This window comes from Schistocerca gregaria, chromosome 4, assembly GCF_023897955.1.
Source record: "Schistocerca gregaria isolate iqSchGreg1 chromosome 4, iqSchGreg1.2, whole genome shotgun sequence".
Taxonomy (NCBI): Eukaryota; Metazoa; Arthropoda; class Insecta; order Orthoptera; family Acrididae; genus Schistocerca; species Schistocerca gregaria.
In genome coordinates, this window is record NC_064923.1 from 659,364,398 (window position 1) to 659,383,167 (window position 18,770).

At 39.1% G+C, this 18,770-nt stretch overlaps 1 protein-coding gene across 7 annotated transcripts in view; it reads right to left on the reverse strand.

Annotated features, from left to right (window-relative positions):
- Positions 1–18,770, reverse strand: part of LOC126266808 (hamartin) — a 295,524-nt gene that overhangs the window by 34,220 nt on the left and 242,534 nt on the right. For all 7 annotated transcript variants that reach the window (XM_049971361.1, XM_049971357.1, XM_049971360.1 and 4 more), the window contains 2 exons: positions 10,285–10,519; positions 7,950–8,107 (listed from right to left, as the gene is read on the reverse strand). In XM_049971361.1, coding sequence (XP_049827318.1) covers positions 7,950–8,107; positions 10,285–10,519 — 393 coding nt within the window. The remainder of the gene's footprint in view (positions 1–7,949; positions 8,108–10,284; positions 10,520–18,770) is intronic.

Below are 18,770 nucleotides of genomic sequence, written 5' to 3' on the forward strand. Positions count from 1 at the left end.
CTAGAGTGTGTCATTGTTCCATATTTTAACAAGATGAATGAGACTGTATATTTTAGGGATATTTATGGGTTTTAAAATTTGATGGGGGCTTCCAATATACCAATCAAAAGACTGGCAACTTTTCCTAGATAGGTAAAACAAAATTTTAAATGCTTGTTACTGCATAACAGAAATAATTAGTTTTGATCCCAAAACCTTATTCAACTACTCTTAGGGAAGAATATGAAAATGTTAAACTTTTTTAGAGACAATTTCATTTTATCAACATCAGTGGTCAGCATGTGTAGATTTAAAACTCATGAATTTTTTTTGGGGTTAGCAAAGTGGATATACTAAATATCCCTGCACTTTTTTTGTGTCTGTGGGACAGTTGTGCGAAAAATGAACATTGGAGCAGGAAAAACTGGCTGCCAAGAATGAACATGAAGATGGGAAAAAGAGTACATTGTTCATGAACTGTTAGTTGCGGTGTAACATTACTAGTCAAGATAGCTGTAACAGAACTTGAATAGCGTAAAGTTATCATTAAAAACGCAAGCCGCACGATTTGTTACGATTTGGTCGGTCATAATAATCGTAACATGCTTTTGAATACCATTAAAATATAACGGCGACACCTGTTTAGTGTTATTGGAAATAATATGTAGTAAATTAATGAGTAAGGTAGCCAATCCTATAAGAAGAGGTAAAATTGGGCATATTAAGGTGTTTTGCTTTATATCGACTAAGCCGATGATACGAAGTCTTTTTTTTTATCGTTTACTCTTGGAGGGAGGGGGAACCAAGTAAAGAAGTGCTAATTGTGCGTTGTGAAAAATATAGGGGCAAATTTTAAATAGCTACAGTGTACAATCAGACTAACAAATGGACATTCAGTTATGAGAAATTGAGGATAATGAAGTGTGGTCATTAAACTGAGTACAACTACAGGGCAGTCAATTCTGGGACAAGTCTATTCGCATCTCACGAGGGATGCGGTACTGAGACCGTTTTTTTTTATTATATCGCGGAGAGCGGGTTTCAGTTTATAAAAAGGAGAAAAGCTGTATCATTATCATTGACTGTTGGTGTCAAGCAACAAAAACTGTTAATCAAAGGGTTTCGGTGAATGAGTGGTGAATGTGAAATGAAACTGTTAACAAAGTTATGTTAAATAAAACAGAAGAGACAAGACAGTTTGGTCGTATCTGTTATTATTCCATAAACTGTAACATTTCTTCTCGTTGTACGAAGCCTTTATAGACGATCGTTTCGAGTTAAGTTTTGGGGACCGGGTCAAGAAGGGACAGTTCGTAGATCCTAACTACTGAAGCTATTCTGGAATCAGGTACTACCGTGACCGTTGTGTGTTGTCAATGGCTTAAGGACATCATATCTCATGCTCTAAGATCGACGCCCCTTTCCTCTTGGTATACTGTCAACTTTATCCTGATGCCACATATCCTTGACTTCCTCAGCCAGTTGGATGTATTTTTCAATTTTTTCTCCTGTTTTCTTTTGTATATTTGTTGTATTGGGTATGGATATTTCGATTAGTTGTGTTAATTTCTTCTTTTTATTGGTGAGTATGATGTCAGGTTTGTTATGTGGTGGTGTTTTATCTGTTATAATGGTTCTGTTCCAGTATAATTTGTATTCATCATTCTCCAGTACATTTTGTGGTGCATACTTGTATGTGGGAACGTGTTGTTTTATAAGTTTATGTTGTAAGGCAAGCTGTTGATGTATTATTTTTGCTACATTGTCATGCCTTCTGGGGTATTCTGTATTTGCTAGTATTGTACATCCGCTTGTGATGTGATCTACTGTTTCTATTTGTTGTTTGCAAAGTCTGCATTTATCTGTTGTGATATGCTTGTTGTAATATCTGGTGTTTATTGTTTGATCCTGTATTGCAATAATGAATCCTTCCGTCTCACTGTATATATTGCCTTTTCTAAGTCATGTGTTGGATGCGTCTTGATCGATGTGTGGCTGTGTTAGATGATACGGGTGCTTGCCATGTAGTGTTTTCTTTTTCCAATTTACTTTCTTCGTATCTGTTGATGTTATGTGATCTAAAAGGTTGTAGAAGTGGTTATGAAATTGCAGTGGTGTAGCCGATGTATTTATATGAGTGACTGCTTTGTGTATTTTGCTAGTTTCTGCTCGTTCTAGAAAGAATTTTCTTAAATTGTCTACCTGCCATAATGTAGGTTTTTTATGTCGATAAAATCCTCCTCCTCCTTCCTTTCTGCTTAATGTGAATCTTTCTGTTGCTGAATGTATGTAATGTATTCTATATTTGTGGCATTGTGATCGTGTAAGTGTATTGAGTGCTTCTAGGTCTGTGTTACTCCATTTCACTACTCCAAATGAGTAGGTCAATATTGGTATAGCATAAGTATTTATAGCTTTTGTTTTGTTTCTTGCTGTCAATTCTGTTTTCAGTATTTTTGTTAGTCTTTGTCTATATTTTTCTTTTAGTCCTTCTTTAATATTTGTATTATCTATTCCTATTTTTTGTCTGTATCCTAGATATTTGTAGGCATCTGTTTTTTTCCATCACTTCTATGCAGTCGCTGTGGTTATCCAATATGTAATCTTCTTGTTTAGTGTGTTTTCCCTTGACTATGCTATTTTTCTTACATTTGTCTGTTCCAAAAGCTGTATTTATATCATTGCTGAATACTTCTGTTATCTTTAGTAATTGGTTGAGTTGTTGATTTGTTGCTGCCAGTAGTTTTAGATCATCCATGTATAGCAAATGTGTGATTTTGTGTGGGTATGTTCCAGTAATATTGTATCCATAATTTGTATTGTTTAGCATGTTGGATAGTGGGTTCAGAGCAAGGCAGAACAAGAAAGGACTTAATGAGTCTCCTTGGTGTATTCCATGCTTAATCTGTATTGGCTGTGAAGTGATATTATTTGAATTTGTTTGAATATTAGGTGTGGTTTTCCAATTTTTCATTACTATGTTTAGGAACTGTATTAATTCAGGATCTACTTTGTATATTTCCAATATCTGTAGTAACCATGAGTGGGGTACACTATCAAAAGCTTTTTGGTAATCAATGTATGCGTAGTGTAGCGACCTTTGTTTAGTTTTAGCTTGATATGTTACCACTGCATCTATTATCAGTTGCTCTCTACATGCTCGTGCTCCTTTGCAACAGCCTTTTTGTCGTTCATTTATAATTTTGTTTTGTGTTGTATGTGTCATTAATTTCTGTGTAATGACTGAAGTTAATATTTTGTATATTGTTGGTAGGCATGTTATGGGGTGGTATTTAGCTGAGTTTGCTGTGTCTGCTTGATCTTTAGGTTTCATTAAAGTTATTCCTTGAGTAAGTGTATCAGGGAATGTGTATGGGTCTGCAATGTACTTGTTAAATAATTTAGTTAGATGTGAATGTGTTGAGGTGAACTTCTTTAGACAAAAATTTGATATTTTATCTTTTCCAGGGGTTTCCAATTGTGAGTAGAATTAATTGCTTTGGTGACTTCATGTTGCAAAATTATCACTTCAGGCATTTGTGGTATCATTTTGTATGTGCCTGTTTCTGCTTCTATCCACCGTGCATGCCTGTTATGCTGTACTGGGTTTGACCATATGTTGCTCCAGAAGTGTTCCATGTTTGTTATGTTTGGTGGATTGTCTATTTTAATGTGTGTGTTATCTGTTGTCTGGTAAAATTTCTTTTGGTTTGTGTTGAATGTTTGGTTTTGTTTCCTTCTATTTTCACTTTTTTTGTATCTTCTGAGTCGTTTGGCCAATGCTTGTAATTTCTGCTTCTTTTCATCTAATTGCTCTATTGCTTCTTGTTGTGAGATTTTACCTAACCTTTTTTGTTTTTTTTTCCTGACATTTGATGTGTCATAAATTCTGTTAGCTGTCCAATGTCTTTTCTCAGTTTTTCTATTCTGATCTGTAGCCTGTGTTGCCATGCTGGTTTTGTGGGTTTCTTCTGTGTGTTGGTTGGTTCTGATCTCTGCCTAGTGTGTATATTTAGTGTAGTGAGTGCTCCTATATAAACCAGTAGTTTTAACTCTTCCATAGTTGTGTTTTCATTTATTTTGTTGTGTACGATTGTGTTGATAGTTTTTATTGTTGTTTCGACTTGTGGGTTATTTGGCGGTCTATGCAAGAATGGTCTAATGTCTGTATTTGTGTCTTTGTATTCTATATATGTCAGCTGAAATTTTTCTTCTATATCTAACGTGTGTCACTTCGTGTTCTATTTGTACTTGTTCTGGTGGCTGTCTTAAGATTTTGTTTTCCTCTGATTATTTAATTGATGCGTGTTGTTCTTTGTTTGTTTGCTCTGGGATGTGAGAGTCCATTACTGCATTTTCTTCTTCTTCTTCTTCTGATTGCACATTATTTTGTTCCAGTATTTGTTGTACTTGTTGTTTGATGTTTTCTAATTCTGACTGGCGTACCCTGTTATTTTTGATTATTATACGGATCTGATCAGCTAATCGTTGTTCTGTCAAAAATTTTAATTCTGGGTATCTGGTAATAAATGTTGTGTATACTTGTGATCTATATCCAGTTGTGTTGGTTCCTAGGTTTGTTGCTTGGTAATAACAGAACATGAGGTGTCGATTAACTTCATCTGACCATCTCATGCTCTGTCTTTGCTTTCCTTCTAGGGTGGTTGCAGGAAGCATATCCTGCAAAATACCTCTACTTGGATTTAAATCATTTTCCAGTTGGCTAGCAGTGTCGTTACCATTGTGGGCGGGCATAGGGTTCAAGTGTCATCCCCGACCATGATGGCGCTTGTCCGAGGCTTCTTTAGTTGTGTCCTGAACCAACTAATCACACTAAAAGGGGGGTTAGCCCTATTAGTGGTTTGTTCTTTTCGTCACCTTTTACGACTGGCAGAACATACCGGAGGCCTATTCTTTTCCCGGGCCTCCACGGGGATTATTATTATTATTATTATTATTATTATTATTATTATTATTATTATTATTATTAATCACAAAGCTGAAGAATATTCTGAAGCAATAGGAAAAAAGCTGCAGAATTTCCAAAAATTAGGGGCTAATATCACGGTCAAATTGCATTTTTTGCAAAGTCATTTAGATAAATTACCTGACAATTTGGGCAATTACAAGGAAATGGTTCCAACAAGACATCAAGATTATGGAGGAAAGGCATCAAGGCCATTAGGATCTCCACATGATGGTAGACTACTGCTGGAGCTTGCAGAGAGACTGTCAAGACCAAAAACAGCGAAGAAAATCCCATATAAAACTTTTTCTTAGTCCTTATTGATTTTCATTTATTTATTTATTTATTTATTTTTGTATAATTTACAGCACTTTGTCTTGAAGTTATATAACGATTTCAAACAAGAAATGTTTCAAAAAAACATTCTCCTCTTTTAAAAAAAATTAATTTCCAATGTAAATGGATTGCCTTTATCTAAAAAAATAGAGGGAATTCAACAAAACTATTATTAATTTCATGTTCAGCAGAGTAAGATTACATGAAATTGATTAATAAATCCCATGCCACAGAGTCAGTGTTAGCCGGTGAAATCAACGTTAAACTGGTAATGAAGCCCTTTTTAAAACAAAAATAAGATGATGGTTATTACCACACATTTCATCTTGAGTCAACATTATAAAGTGTTGATGCAACACTTGTTATACTGTCATAAAACCTGCTCTGATAAAGGTATGTTATGCTTTCTGAAAGGCAATTTGGAGGATTTACATGAAATTACTTCATGAATATTTGACAAAGAACATTATTTGAAGAAACATAATTTGGGTCTAGAGTAAACACCTCATTGTTGAGACAAAATATATAGCATCTACATAAATGAATGATTTCAGACATGAGGCAGACCCCTGACTTTTTGTGAAGCACAAGTTTTCCACCAAAGCTGCCGAAATTTATCATCTTGTTGAGGGTTTCATGCCAAGTTATTGTGAGTGTTAGCTTTAAGTTTTTTGTTAAGTGATTAGCTGGCCTAAGTGAGTTAGACAGCTAGCCTCACTTTGAAGTACACGGATGTGTATTTGCAGCATCATTCACTGAGATGATTAAGCTCAGCTGCTTATTTTTCAACCTGAATTATAGGGTGGAGACTTGCAGAATTGCCCTGGACATATCAGCTGTGTACTACTCTCCAGAAGTGGTTGCTCAGAAAAAGGGGAAGGCGTCATATATTAAATTGCATTTGTACAATGTTAGAGAGCTGACTGATTCCCAGACCAGGAATACAGAAAAGTTACAGCAATATATGGAAAGTATACCAGAAAAATAGATTTGATGCCTCCAGGTGGTTGTATGTTTGTAACAGCAACAAGGAACATTAGGTTTAGTGAACTAATACGGAAACGAGGAACTGGAGATGATGGACTTTGATTAAAAACTATCAACAGAAATTTTATAATATTGTTGCTTAGAATAACCCTAAGGTCTGGCAACAGAAACGCATTAGTGATACTGGTATGTAATACTGTGCATCCGACATACAGACAGACAGAAGAAGCTGACGTTCTTGAAGTCTTGCGGTCACATCTCGATGATACATTCAACTTGGAGGAGCATATCACAAAACTGCTGAAGCAGCCTAAACAAATCTCTATTTGCAATGCCAATATTATCAGACATAGGTGACAAAAGTAAAAAAGCCAGTGTAGTTTTCTACCATATGGAATTACATTTTGGGGTAACTCATCATGCAAGTGGGTTAAAAAATGTGTAATAAGAATAATTTATGGTATGAATTCTAGAACATCATGGACTGACCTGCTTAGGGAACTACAAATACTAATTATTGCTGCCCACTCTCTCTATTCTTTAACAAAATTTGACATTATCAATATCTCTCTTTCAGGCTAACAACTCAGTTCATCTAATCAGTACCAGAAATAAGAAAAATCTTCACAAAGATTTAGTCACTTTAGCCCAGCGCAGCTGTAAGAAAAATTAACTACTAATAAAGTTCAACTTAACAGGAGCCTAAATGATATATCTGTGGTCAACTCTTACTCCACCGATGAATTTCTTAGCAAGGACTAACTAATATGTACATGTTACTAATAATATTTAATAATGCAAGTATTATGTATCCTCTGACTTCTATACAAATTCAGTGCAGTAATGTGAGTATCGTAAATAAGTGCTGTAAAATGATTTTTCCACGTCATAATTCATGACTACAACACCCTAAGAATTATCGTAAGCATCTTACTGCATTGAGCATTTGTGTGTTTTGCGATAAGCTATTTATAACCTTATAAATGAGATATGTTTACCTTTTTTTACTTATCCCACATGGGATATTTTTTATATGTCAATCTCTATTGTGCACTCCTGTTTTTTTTTTTTCCCATTCTGGCGTGTTTTCTCACTACAGATCTACTGGAAGAACAAGTACATCTAATCTAATTTGCCCTTCTTATAAACACGACCGGTCTTCTCCCTACCCCAGCAGTGCTAGACTATTCACTGAATGGGAGATTCTCAGTATAGATCCACTGCAAATTTGAAATAAATTTGGTAGAAATTCCACTAGGGTCCAATGCCTTGGTTCAGCGACTGGCTCAACTGTTTCACAATAATGGAAGTAACTAGTTTTTTTACAGCAAGATTTTGTTATTGTCAGTTTAAACACCAAGCCTGTGTGTGTGTGTGTGTGTGTGTGTGTGTGTGTGTGTGTGAGAGAGAGAGAGGGGGGGGGGGGGGGGGGCGATCGGTGTGATTGTATACAGGACCTGTAGTTCGTAGTGTTTGTTCACTGCTCTATTGCCAGGGTCTGACAAATTTATTGTAGCCATCACACATAAACCCTTCAAATGGACATACAAGTTCTCTCTACTATGAGGTATTTGAATCCTTGAACATTCGAATGGCATGTACGCTATTAGGTAAGACCTTTCAGTCTGTGAAGTAAGATTCCATTTTTCTGAATGTAGAACAAAGGACGATGATAACTCACCGAGAGCTGGCTCATACATTCTTCCTGGACCTGCTTCAGCATACGTTTTTGCTCAGTAAGGAGTTGCTCCCTCTTAGTCAAATGGGTCTCTAGCTCCACTAGTCGAGCACGGGCTGCTTCCAGTGCAGCCGACTTTTGTTCCAAAAGCTCACGAACATCTACAGAAGAAGATCAAACAAGAAATAATGTTTTAAAATTAAGGGAGAAATGGGTCAATTGCCAATACTTACCTTTAGGCTGACTAAACAGAAATCACATGAAGAGGATTTGAGAAATACTTACTCACAAATGAGGAAAAATATTTTGTGCCAAATGTTGTACACTGGGCTTCAAAAATATTTTCCCCCCTCCTTCCTCTATCAAGAAATGACACAAAAATTGAATTTAAAAAACTGAAGAATCAGAAGGGAATTACCTATGCACCTGGAGAGGTAAATGCTGTAGTAATATTTCCCACATATTATTGGATGTGCCTGTTTGCAACCCAACATATCATCTTTACTGTGTGAAGTTATCTATCCTTTTTGTTACACTGTTGTTAATTATCCAGATCACTTCCAAGCAATTAAATCTTATTTTGTAGAACTAGGCCTTGCACAGGTGAATCTGGCACTCCACTTGTCCATTTCCCTCTCTTTGTATGGCTAGGAAAACTTGGATAAAATTCCATTGCATAATTTCTAGGGAGTCTTCTTTTCACTCCACCCAATCATCATCATCATCATCATCATCATCATCATCATCACCACCACCACCACCACCACCACCACCACCACCACCACCATCACCATCACCATCACCATCACCATCAAGCATTAAACTTTTCTTTAGTTTTGCCTGTTATAATACCCTTTGCTTCCTTGGTCTTTCTTTCCTCCTCTTCCCAACTGGTTTAAATCATCTTATCTTTCTTTATTCATTTTTCATGTTGTTCATTCCAGTTTCTCCTATTTTCTTGTACTTCACTGTAGATGTTAAATATAAACAGTTTTCCCTAACTTCTGAATTTCGAAATCTGTTGAATATTGTGCATCCCTTTACTGCCTTTAGATCTCTGGTCTCTGTTGCTTGTTGTGACCTCCTTGATGTTTGTTTATAACCCATGATTCACTTCTGTAAACAAGAGTTGGAACTGCCATTGTTTTATAAGATTTCAATTCTTGTTTCTTTCATTTTTTTTTTTTTTTGGGACTTCTGTTCATAGTTCCACGTACATTGCCAAACTTCGGTAATTTCTTCTCTATGTCTTTGTCATAGTCACATGTGACGTCAAAACCTAAATAGCTAAGAGGGTTGATCCATTCTATTGTTGATCACAATTTTCGTCTGTACTGCACACTTCACACTGAAAGGCACCGACTTTGTCTTCTTTTCTCAAATCATCAAGTGGCACTCTTCACAAATCTTATCTAATAAATGTATTCCCCTTGTATGTCACTTTCATTACCCACTACCAGTGTGGCGTCATCAACATATAAACGACAATTCATGCAGGAATTACTGTTAATCGTAATTCCCTTATAAAAATCTCCTTCCATTTCCAAATTACATTGTCTTAATAAATGTTAAAAAGAGTGGCTAAAATGCTGCACTCTTATCGTACTCCTTTGTTGCAACAGGCTGTGTTTGAATACCATTTATGTCAAATTGCAGTTGTTTGTCTATACAGATTTTTTAAAATGTTTACTGGGTGTTGTCTTATCCTCATAATTCTCCACAGTTGTTTTCTTTCTATTAATATCACTGAATGCCTTAATGAAATCAATGAACGATAAATGGGTTTCCCTATTGTGATCACTATTTTCAATTATTTGTTTTACTGAAGAAACTGCACCTGTTATCGATTTGTCCCTCTGAAATGCCATTTCCTCTTCGCCTAATAAACACTCAGCTATAGCTTTTAACCTCTATTCTTGTGTTAATTTTGTAAGTAGTGTCCAGTAAGCCAATTCCTCTATAGTTCTTGCAGCTAATGCAGTCTCCTTTTTTAAATAGTCATATCATCTTTGCTTGCAACCATGCTTCTGAAGTAGCTCCCTTTCTCTAGCATGCATTACATAAATGTAATAGGCCTAATCTCTTTTGTAGTGTAGGGTGCCTCTATATTTTAGCAATTCAGTATTTAATTAAATGATTCCACATGATGCTTCTTACAACTAAATTAAATACAGGAATCTGTTTAGATTCACATCTAAAAACTCAATTGTTCACCGTTTATTATATTCGATGTTCTGAAAATTAACTCTGATCCATTGTAGTCGATTTAAAACACATCTACTGATCACTTATTTAAACACACACTAGCTGTGAATGTAGAAGTTATGGGTAAACATACCACAGATTTCCTGGGCATATGAGTTATAGGCAAGCTTGCTGGCATCCTCAGCTGGAACTAGGGGAAGAGATGCAGCTGCCTGCCGGTATTTAAGCTGGAGCTCCCCCATCAGGGCTAGCTCACTCTGGGCTCGCTCCAATTCCACTCGCAGCACTGTGCCGACACTAGCCTCATGAGCAACCTGCTCCATTTCTTGCTGCACCGACAACAGGCATGCTTCTGCCGCTTCTCGCTCCTGCACATTAGTTTTGATTTTCTGTAGCTCTACCACTTCTTATCTTGTAACTCACAATTGTGAAAGTTTGTTTCATAAAATACAGTAGCCTTCATGTAATGTGAATCGAAGAACTTATTTGGTAACAAGAGTGAAAAGTGATTACTATTTTACGTACAAAAGGAAGAATGAGTATTTGCGGGAAATGTCTTATTATGCAAGAAATAAGAGTAAACTACAACAAGGCTAATAGTGTGGTAGATAGTGCTGTGGGATAGACAAATGCAGCCACAAAGTGCAACAGATCTAATTTTAAATGTGTATTACAAACTGGCATTCAGTGTGTATCCACAACACAGTTTTGTTCAGTTTTCTGAACGTTAAATGGATCATAATCATGACAATTTATTGCAATGTGGAACACACTTTACAAATGAGACACGTATGTGTGAAACATGGCTACATGCTCGACACTTACAGAGCTTGACCTTCCAAAAATTTTAATGTACAACATAAAATTAAGGAAAGTAATCAAACTACATACACTGTCTACTATGACATTCTCTGTGTACGAGGAGGAGTTGCCAAGAAGAAATTATTTCAATTTCTTTTTAACTCTTTCATGATAAACCAGCATCTTTAATTCACAAGGAAGGTAGTCAGATATTTTTGTAGTTGCATACTTCGTCCCTTTCTGTGCAAGATTAGGACTCAGTCGTGAATAATCAAGGCTACTTTCTTCCCTAGAAATTTAATTACAAATGTTACTATTTCCAAATTGTGCCCAATTCTTCAAAACAAACTTCATAAGAGTGTACACATATTGTGAGGGTGTTAGAATGATAAAATTTTTAAACAGTTACCAACATGTTGTAGTTATCTTCTCAGCACATACCCGGACAATGAATACTTCATGTCCCAAAAAATTATTCAGTGTGATATAATTGAATGAAACTATGCACAATAAGCTAATTTTCATTTCCCCAATGCTATACTGTTATTGATGATGACGTATTGCTGTGTACAAAAGACTATTTACCAAGAACTGACCAATAATGCTTCTGAATATTTCTTTTAGATATTGTTATGTTGGTGCAGGTGTGTTGGGCTTGATTATGATGCTTGCATCATCAGCAAAATGCACTATTTCTGCTTTATCAGTTTAAGACAGAAGATCATTTACATATACAAAGAACATGAGTAGTCCTAGAATTGAACACTGTGGAACTCAAGAAGTAATTTGTTCCCATTCAAAATGAAAGAGCTGCACAAGATATCAACAATGACCTTTGCTTCCTGTCAGTTAAAAATGAAGTTAACCAGATATTCACTGTACTATGAAAGCCATTAACTTTGTACAACTCTCAACATTCTTTTGGACAGTCAGCCAGCTTCCTCAGGAAAAGGCCCATCCGAAGTGCAGGTGAACCCATGTCATCCTGGGATCTGAGTGGTCACCCTTTCCCAAAGAACTTCCCCACTCTCTCCCTCACTAATCCCAAGGGAACGAACTAATAGATCTGACAGCCAGTATACATAATCACTTTTTTGCATGTATTGATAGTACTTAACATTTAACCTCTTAAAGCTAAGTACTGTCCAGAAATTGTGTCTTATTTCTTTTGTATACTCATAGTTCTCTCTTTCCAGTACAAGATACTTTAATGCCTTTTGTTATACATGGTTTCTTCTATACACCAATGGTGCCGCACACCATTTCGCTGGAAAGCAGCAATTAGAAAAGGAGATAATTTGCAGGGTCTTCTATAGGTGACTGTTGTGATGTCGTTAACTATGGTAATGGTGTTCTTATCTAACACACAATTTAGAGCTGCCTTGTTGTCTATGACAGTAAATTGGCTATCATGGTCTGACAAGCCATTAAAGACTTTATGGATGCTCACCTTGTTGAATATGTCATCACTTACAAAAATGTGCTGTACTATTAAGATGCTACAACCCTGCACAATTCTGGTTTGCAATTCTACAAATGGGATTAAACTGTAGTTTATCTCATTTCAACAGACATGTGACAAAAGAGGATATCAATTATTTCTAAGAATTTATGAAAATTTCCTAGTGTCTATTTATAAGTAATAACAATTATGCTGGTATACAGTATGACTTCATATGCAAAAGTTTCTGTGTGGTGTTCTGTGCAAAACTACTTCTGTCTAGAGTTCCAAATGTGTCACTGTTTTTCATATACGAGACAACTCCTCGTCTTTCAATACAGCTTCTGCAATTGGAAGCTCCCAATTTACGATCTTTTATATTTGTCATTACTATTTCTGTACTCACACGGTGTTCAGAGAGGCAAAGGTCAACTAAATGTTGACTTCCTAGAATGTCAAGGTAAGTAATAATGATATTAAGTCTCTAAATAATATTACTTCTCTAAATGTACTCTCAAATTTTCCATTTTTGCAGTGCAAGGAACTTTAGTTATTTTAATCTCTTTCATTATTTGCTGTTTGAATGTAGAGGTTAGCACAAAATAGAATCCTTTTTCACATAGCAATTACAGGAATTTTGTTATTTGCAACTGTGGCTTCCCTACTACTCTCAGCTAACAAATCTGTTGATCTCTCTCCCCTTTCTATTAAGATTCTTCCTGTATTACCACCTCATAACAGAAATAACCAGGACAGCTCTAGTGTGAGCTCTCTGATGCACACAGCAACCCTCCTGGTTCCAAGATAACTCTCTGTACAACTTTTTTAAGCTAAGGCTGATCATGCAACTGAAAAACTTCAATGTGATTCAGATTTCTGAAGTCAGCTGCTCCTCTTAGTGTGTCTATACCTCACATCGCTGATAAGGCTGCTACCTGCTCCCTACTATCAGTACCTGAACTTCATTCAAATCCCTAGTTAATGTCTTACTGTTTTCCATGACATGGCAAAGTTTTGCAGTTAGTTTTGCAATACTATGACCTGTAACGCTGGCTCTCACATTTGCTGAAAAAGAATAATCCCACCGCCATAGACGAGATCAGCAATAGTCCTAAGCTTCACACTGACTCATATGGTGGGCAGCTGTTAAGTTAATATAAATGCTTTGAGTTCTGATTACCTGCCAACTGTTTGGACTTTACTGGCACAGAGGAAGAACCATGCTGGATCTCCTCTGCACACAAATGGGGAAAAAAAAAAAAAATCAGGAAAGTCAACTGGAATAAATATGTTGTTAGATTATAAGTGAGCCTCCCACAATTGGAGATATTCGAAGATCTAATTTCCGACTACTCCAAACTAACAGAGTATTACTAAGGCTGCCACAGTGGCAACTCCTCAGCAGAAGTAATTTTGGATTACAGAGCCAGTCTTGTATGGTGGGATACCGAATGTCAAATAGCTAGCAGTGAATGTAAAGAAGCACAGAGAAAATATAAGAGACACAGCATCTAACAAAACTACAGTGGCGTGCAAAAAATACAAGAAAAACTAAAATGTTTTTGAAATATAAGAGGAAGAGTTGAAGAAACATCTGCTACTCTATAACAATGGGCACTATGATATAGTGTGTGGAAGAAGGTGAAGAGCTATATCTCACCATTACAATTCACTGTCTACAAGTAGTCTTGTGGAACTGATGTTACAAAAGCAGACACCTCCCTCTGTCAAACACCCGTCTAGTACAGAGAATCCAAATTCCAGTCACACACACTCCCTTCTACAGCCCTTCTTAATGGCTCATATGCAGAGAGCTTTCTTCTCTGCTAAAAAACAATGTTTCCCACTCAGACACTATCCACTAAAATAGCTATCATTTCTGCCATATGAAGAACACAAGCTACTCCATATCTGCAATGAAATGTGGTCTGAACATTACAACAATGATTCCCGAAAGATAGACATGACAATACCTGTGTTCATACCAGAAAAGAATCACGATTTGGTGGCATTGTACCAACCAATAATATCACTGTAATGTCCCTGCAAAGTGTTGGAAGGAATGGTCAAATCCCAGTTAGTGTACTGGTTTCAAACGATGACCTATTCCCTAGTAATCAAGTGTGTTTGTGCAAAGGGAAAGATACAGACGATGTTCTCCTGCATATAATTTGTGACGAAGCCCAAACACGCATCTAGTAGGTTCGTTTCTGGACCTGAGCAGCACCTAAGATACCGTAGTACTCCCAGTGTTAGCCACAAAACTAAAGAAACAACATGTAACTCACACATATACAGAACACTCGTTATATTTTTTTCTGATCAGGTGCTAGTAGTATTGCTGGACCGTAATAGGGACGGAAAAGGATATTCTGTATGATGGATGAGTGGCAGGACACTAATTTGGATGACGTTAGTAGCATTTTGGGTAGGATATCCATCATCTCAGGGTACAATGAGAGAGAGTCCAAGCACTGCTGAAGGATGTGGTTGAGCTTTTCAAGGCCAGGGTGACACTGAGTGGCCAGAAGAAAGCCAGTCAGTGGTGAGGCTGCCACTTGTGGATGCCACACCTGCAGTGAAAAGCAGGAGTTGGTTGGTTGGTTTGAGGGATAAAGGGACCAAACTACAAGGTCATCAGTCCCTTGTTCCTGACACAAACAAAGCTCAGGGTAAAACAACTCCCAATGTATGGTTGGGAAAGTAAAAGGGGGAAAAGGAATATTGAACCACACTTAAAGGAAAACAAAAGGCATGAACAAAAAATGGGGAAGACATACACCATAAGGAAAAGTAGAAAAGGCATTAAAACCATAGTCTGGATGGTCTGGGCTGGCTGATCACAAAATAAAAGGGGATGAGCCAGCCACTCTGCAACAATTTAAAATGTTCACCACGAAAGGCAAGGCGAGATAAACACATGCAGGGAGAAGACGAACACAAAGATGAATGAATGCAAACAAAGGGTGACAGATTTAAATGGGAGGGAGGGTGGAGGCCCCAGAAAGAAGGCCAACGCCCACCCTTAGATGGTATGATAAAAACCCCCTTCATGAATAAAACGTAAAACTAAATCTGCCTTTGAGGCATAGTCACCCAACACCAAGGGTAGGGTGCTGGGAAGATTAAAAGTCCGCTGTAGAGCAGCTAAAAGTTGGCAGTCAAGCAAGATGTGCACGACAGTCAGAAGGGAGCCACAGCAACACCAAGGTGGGTCCTCACGACGGAGAAGGTAGCCGTGTGTTAGCCACGTATGACCAACACGGAGCCGACAAAGGGCAATTGATTCCCTGCGAGTGGCTCGCACCGATGACTGCCAAACATTCATCATCTCTTTGATAGTACGGATTTAATTTGGTGGGCTCAGGTTGTGCCACTCAGTGTCCCAAATTGCGAAAACTTGGAGTCAGAAGACCGCTTGCAAATCTGTCTCCGGAAGGCCAATGTTCAGAGACGGTTAACTGGTGGCCTGTTTGGCCAGGCGGTCAACATGTTCATTGCCCGGTATCCCAACATGGCCTGGGGTCCAAATGAAGGTCACTGAGCATCCACTCCTGTAGAGGGCATAAAGAGACTCCTGGATTAACAGTACCAAAGGATGCCTAGGGAAACACTGGTCGAGGGATTAAGGAGTCACTACAAATGACAAATGACAAACGACTCACCAGAGCAGGAGCGGATATGTTTGAGAGCGCGATAGATGGCAACCAGCTCTGCAGTGAATACACTGAAGCCAACCAGCAAGGTGCATTACTCTTTATGGTCAACATAAGTGTAAGCAAACCCAACAATACCGTCAACCAGCGATCCATCAGTATAGATGATGTCTGAGCCCCGAAACTCACCAAGAACAGAGAGAACAGGGAGAAAATTCTGGCTGAGGACCTCAGATGGGACTGAGCCTTTGGGTCCAAGCATTAGGTCCATCCGAGGCTGTGGCCAAGGTATTGACCATGGAGGGGTATGGAAGCGAGTCTGCGGGAAAGGTGGTAGGGGGGCAGTGTCAAGTGACTGGACACAGGCAGCGAAGGGATTCCTAATTTTGGGCCACCGTTGCGGGAGATGGCCACCGTGTTGGAGAAAAGAAGAGGGTAATTTATGGATGTGTGCGGTATAGTTTGCGAGCAATAGTTGCCACCGGAGCAGCAATGGAGGAATGCCAGCTTCTACAAGGAGGCTGTTCACGCTTCATAATCCACACGGGACTGTACAATGGCTTGGTACAACCGCAGTACTGTACGACAATCAGCAACCCAGTCGGTGTGGCTCAGGCATCAAAGTAGATTAAGATATCACCAGCACTTATCTTTCAACTGATGAATATGGGGAAGCCAACTTAAGCTGGCATCAAAGACCACTCCAAGAAAGCGGTAAGTCTCCACTATGTCTAGTAGGTCATCGAGGTAAAGTTCAGGATTGGGGTGGATGGTGCGACGGCGACAGAAGTGCATCACACAAGTTTTGGCGGTTGAAAACTGGAAGCCGTGATTGAGTGCCCATGACTGCGCCTTCCATATAGTTCCCTGCAGAGCGTTCAGCTACAACAGCAGAAGAGGAGCAGAAAGAAATACAAAAATCATCAGTGTTTAGTAGGGGAGAGCCTGACGATTCTACTGCTAGTGCAAAACCATTGACGGCAATTAGAAAGAGTGGGACGCTCAGGACAGAGCAATGCGGGACCCCATTCTCGTGTATGGGGTGCGCGATGAAGACCCCACTCATGCAGAGTAGTGAGAATGTGGTGTTACCAAGTAGTATCGTAGGCCTTTGTGAGATCGAAAAAGACGGCGATGAGGTGTTGTCGGCGAGAAAAGGCTGACCAAATGGCAGACTCCAGGTACATCAAATTGTTGATGGTGGAGCGTCCTTGGCGAAAACCGCCCTGGGACGGAGCCAGGATGTCCCGAGACTCGAGGAGCCAGCACAACCGCTGGTTCACCATATATTCCAGCAGCTTGCACAGGACATTGGTGAGGCTGATGGGGCGATAGCTGGGTTCTTTCCGGGCTTTGGCACCGGAATGACGACATTTTCCCGTCCTTGCAATGGGAATTTGCCTTTGCTCCAAATGCGGTTGAAGACAGCCAGGAGGTGGCATTGGGAATCCGGTGACAGATGGTTCAGCATTTGCGAATGGATGTGATCTGGGCCAGGGGATGTGTCAGGACAGTCAGCAAGGGCAGTAAGAATTCCCACTCACAAAAAGGAGCATTGTAAGGCTCAGGGTGGTGTGGAGCAAAAGAGAGGCGGTGTCACTCCACCATCTGTTTGAGGAGACGAAAGGTGGGATGGTAATTCTCCGACACAGAGATGTACGCATAATACACAGCAAGATGTTCTGCAATTACGTCAGGACCGGCGTATACAGCTCCATTTGTAGAAATGCCAGATACTCCTGCTTGGTTCTGGTAGCCATAAAGTCAGCGGAGCTTGGTCCAAACCTGAGAGAGGGAGGTTCCTGGTCCAATGGAGGAGACATAGCGTTCCCAACACTCCTGCTTCGTTTTTTTGATGAGGAGGCAAGCCTATGCTCAAAGCAGTTTGAAGGCATTAAGTTTCTCCAGGGAGGGGTGGTGCTTATGTTGTTGGAGGGCCCGCCTATTGTCTCTAATGGCCACAGCGATTTCCGGTGACCACCAAGGTACTGACTTCCATCGGGGGCAACTGGAGGATCAAGGGATTGCCGATTCAGCTGCAGTGACGATGGTAGTAGTGACGAGATGGATCATTTCATTTATGGCAGCATGTGATAGATATACTATGTTGGTAGCGGATGTAAAGGTGTTCCAGTCAGCCTTGGGAAGAACCCACCTGGGCAGGTGCTGAGATGAGACACACTGCAGTAGGAACAGGAAAAGTGGAAAATGGTCACTACCACAATAGTCGACATGTGCTCTCTAGTGGATAGATGGGAGGAGACCAAGACTGCAAACCGATAGATCTATGACTGTATATGTGCCATGTGCGACACTGAAATGTGTGGGGGCACCTGTGTTTAGGAGGCAAAGGTCAAGGAGAGAGAGGTGGTCCTCAACAACTTTGCCATGGCCATTAACCTTGGCTCCACCCCAAAAAGGGTTATGGGCATTAAAATCACCCAGAAGGAGAAAAGGTGAGGGCAGTTGAGAAAGGAGTGCAGCCAAAATATGGAGTGGTGCTTTACCATCTGGAGGGAGGTAGATGTTACAGATGGTAATTTCCTGTGGTGTCCTTACCCTGACAGCCACAGCTTCTAAAGGTGTTTGAAGGGGCACAGGTTCACTACAGACCGAGGTAAGGACAAAAATACATATGCCACCTGACAGTCTGTCACTGGCAGGATGGTTTTTGTAGTACTCCCGGTAGCCACAAAGAGCAGGGGTCCGCATAGAGTGAAA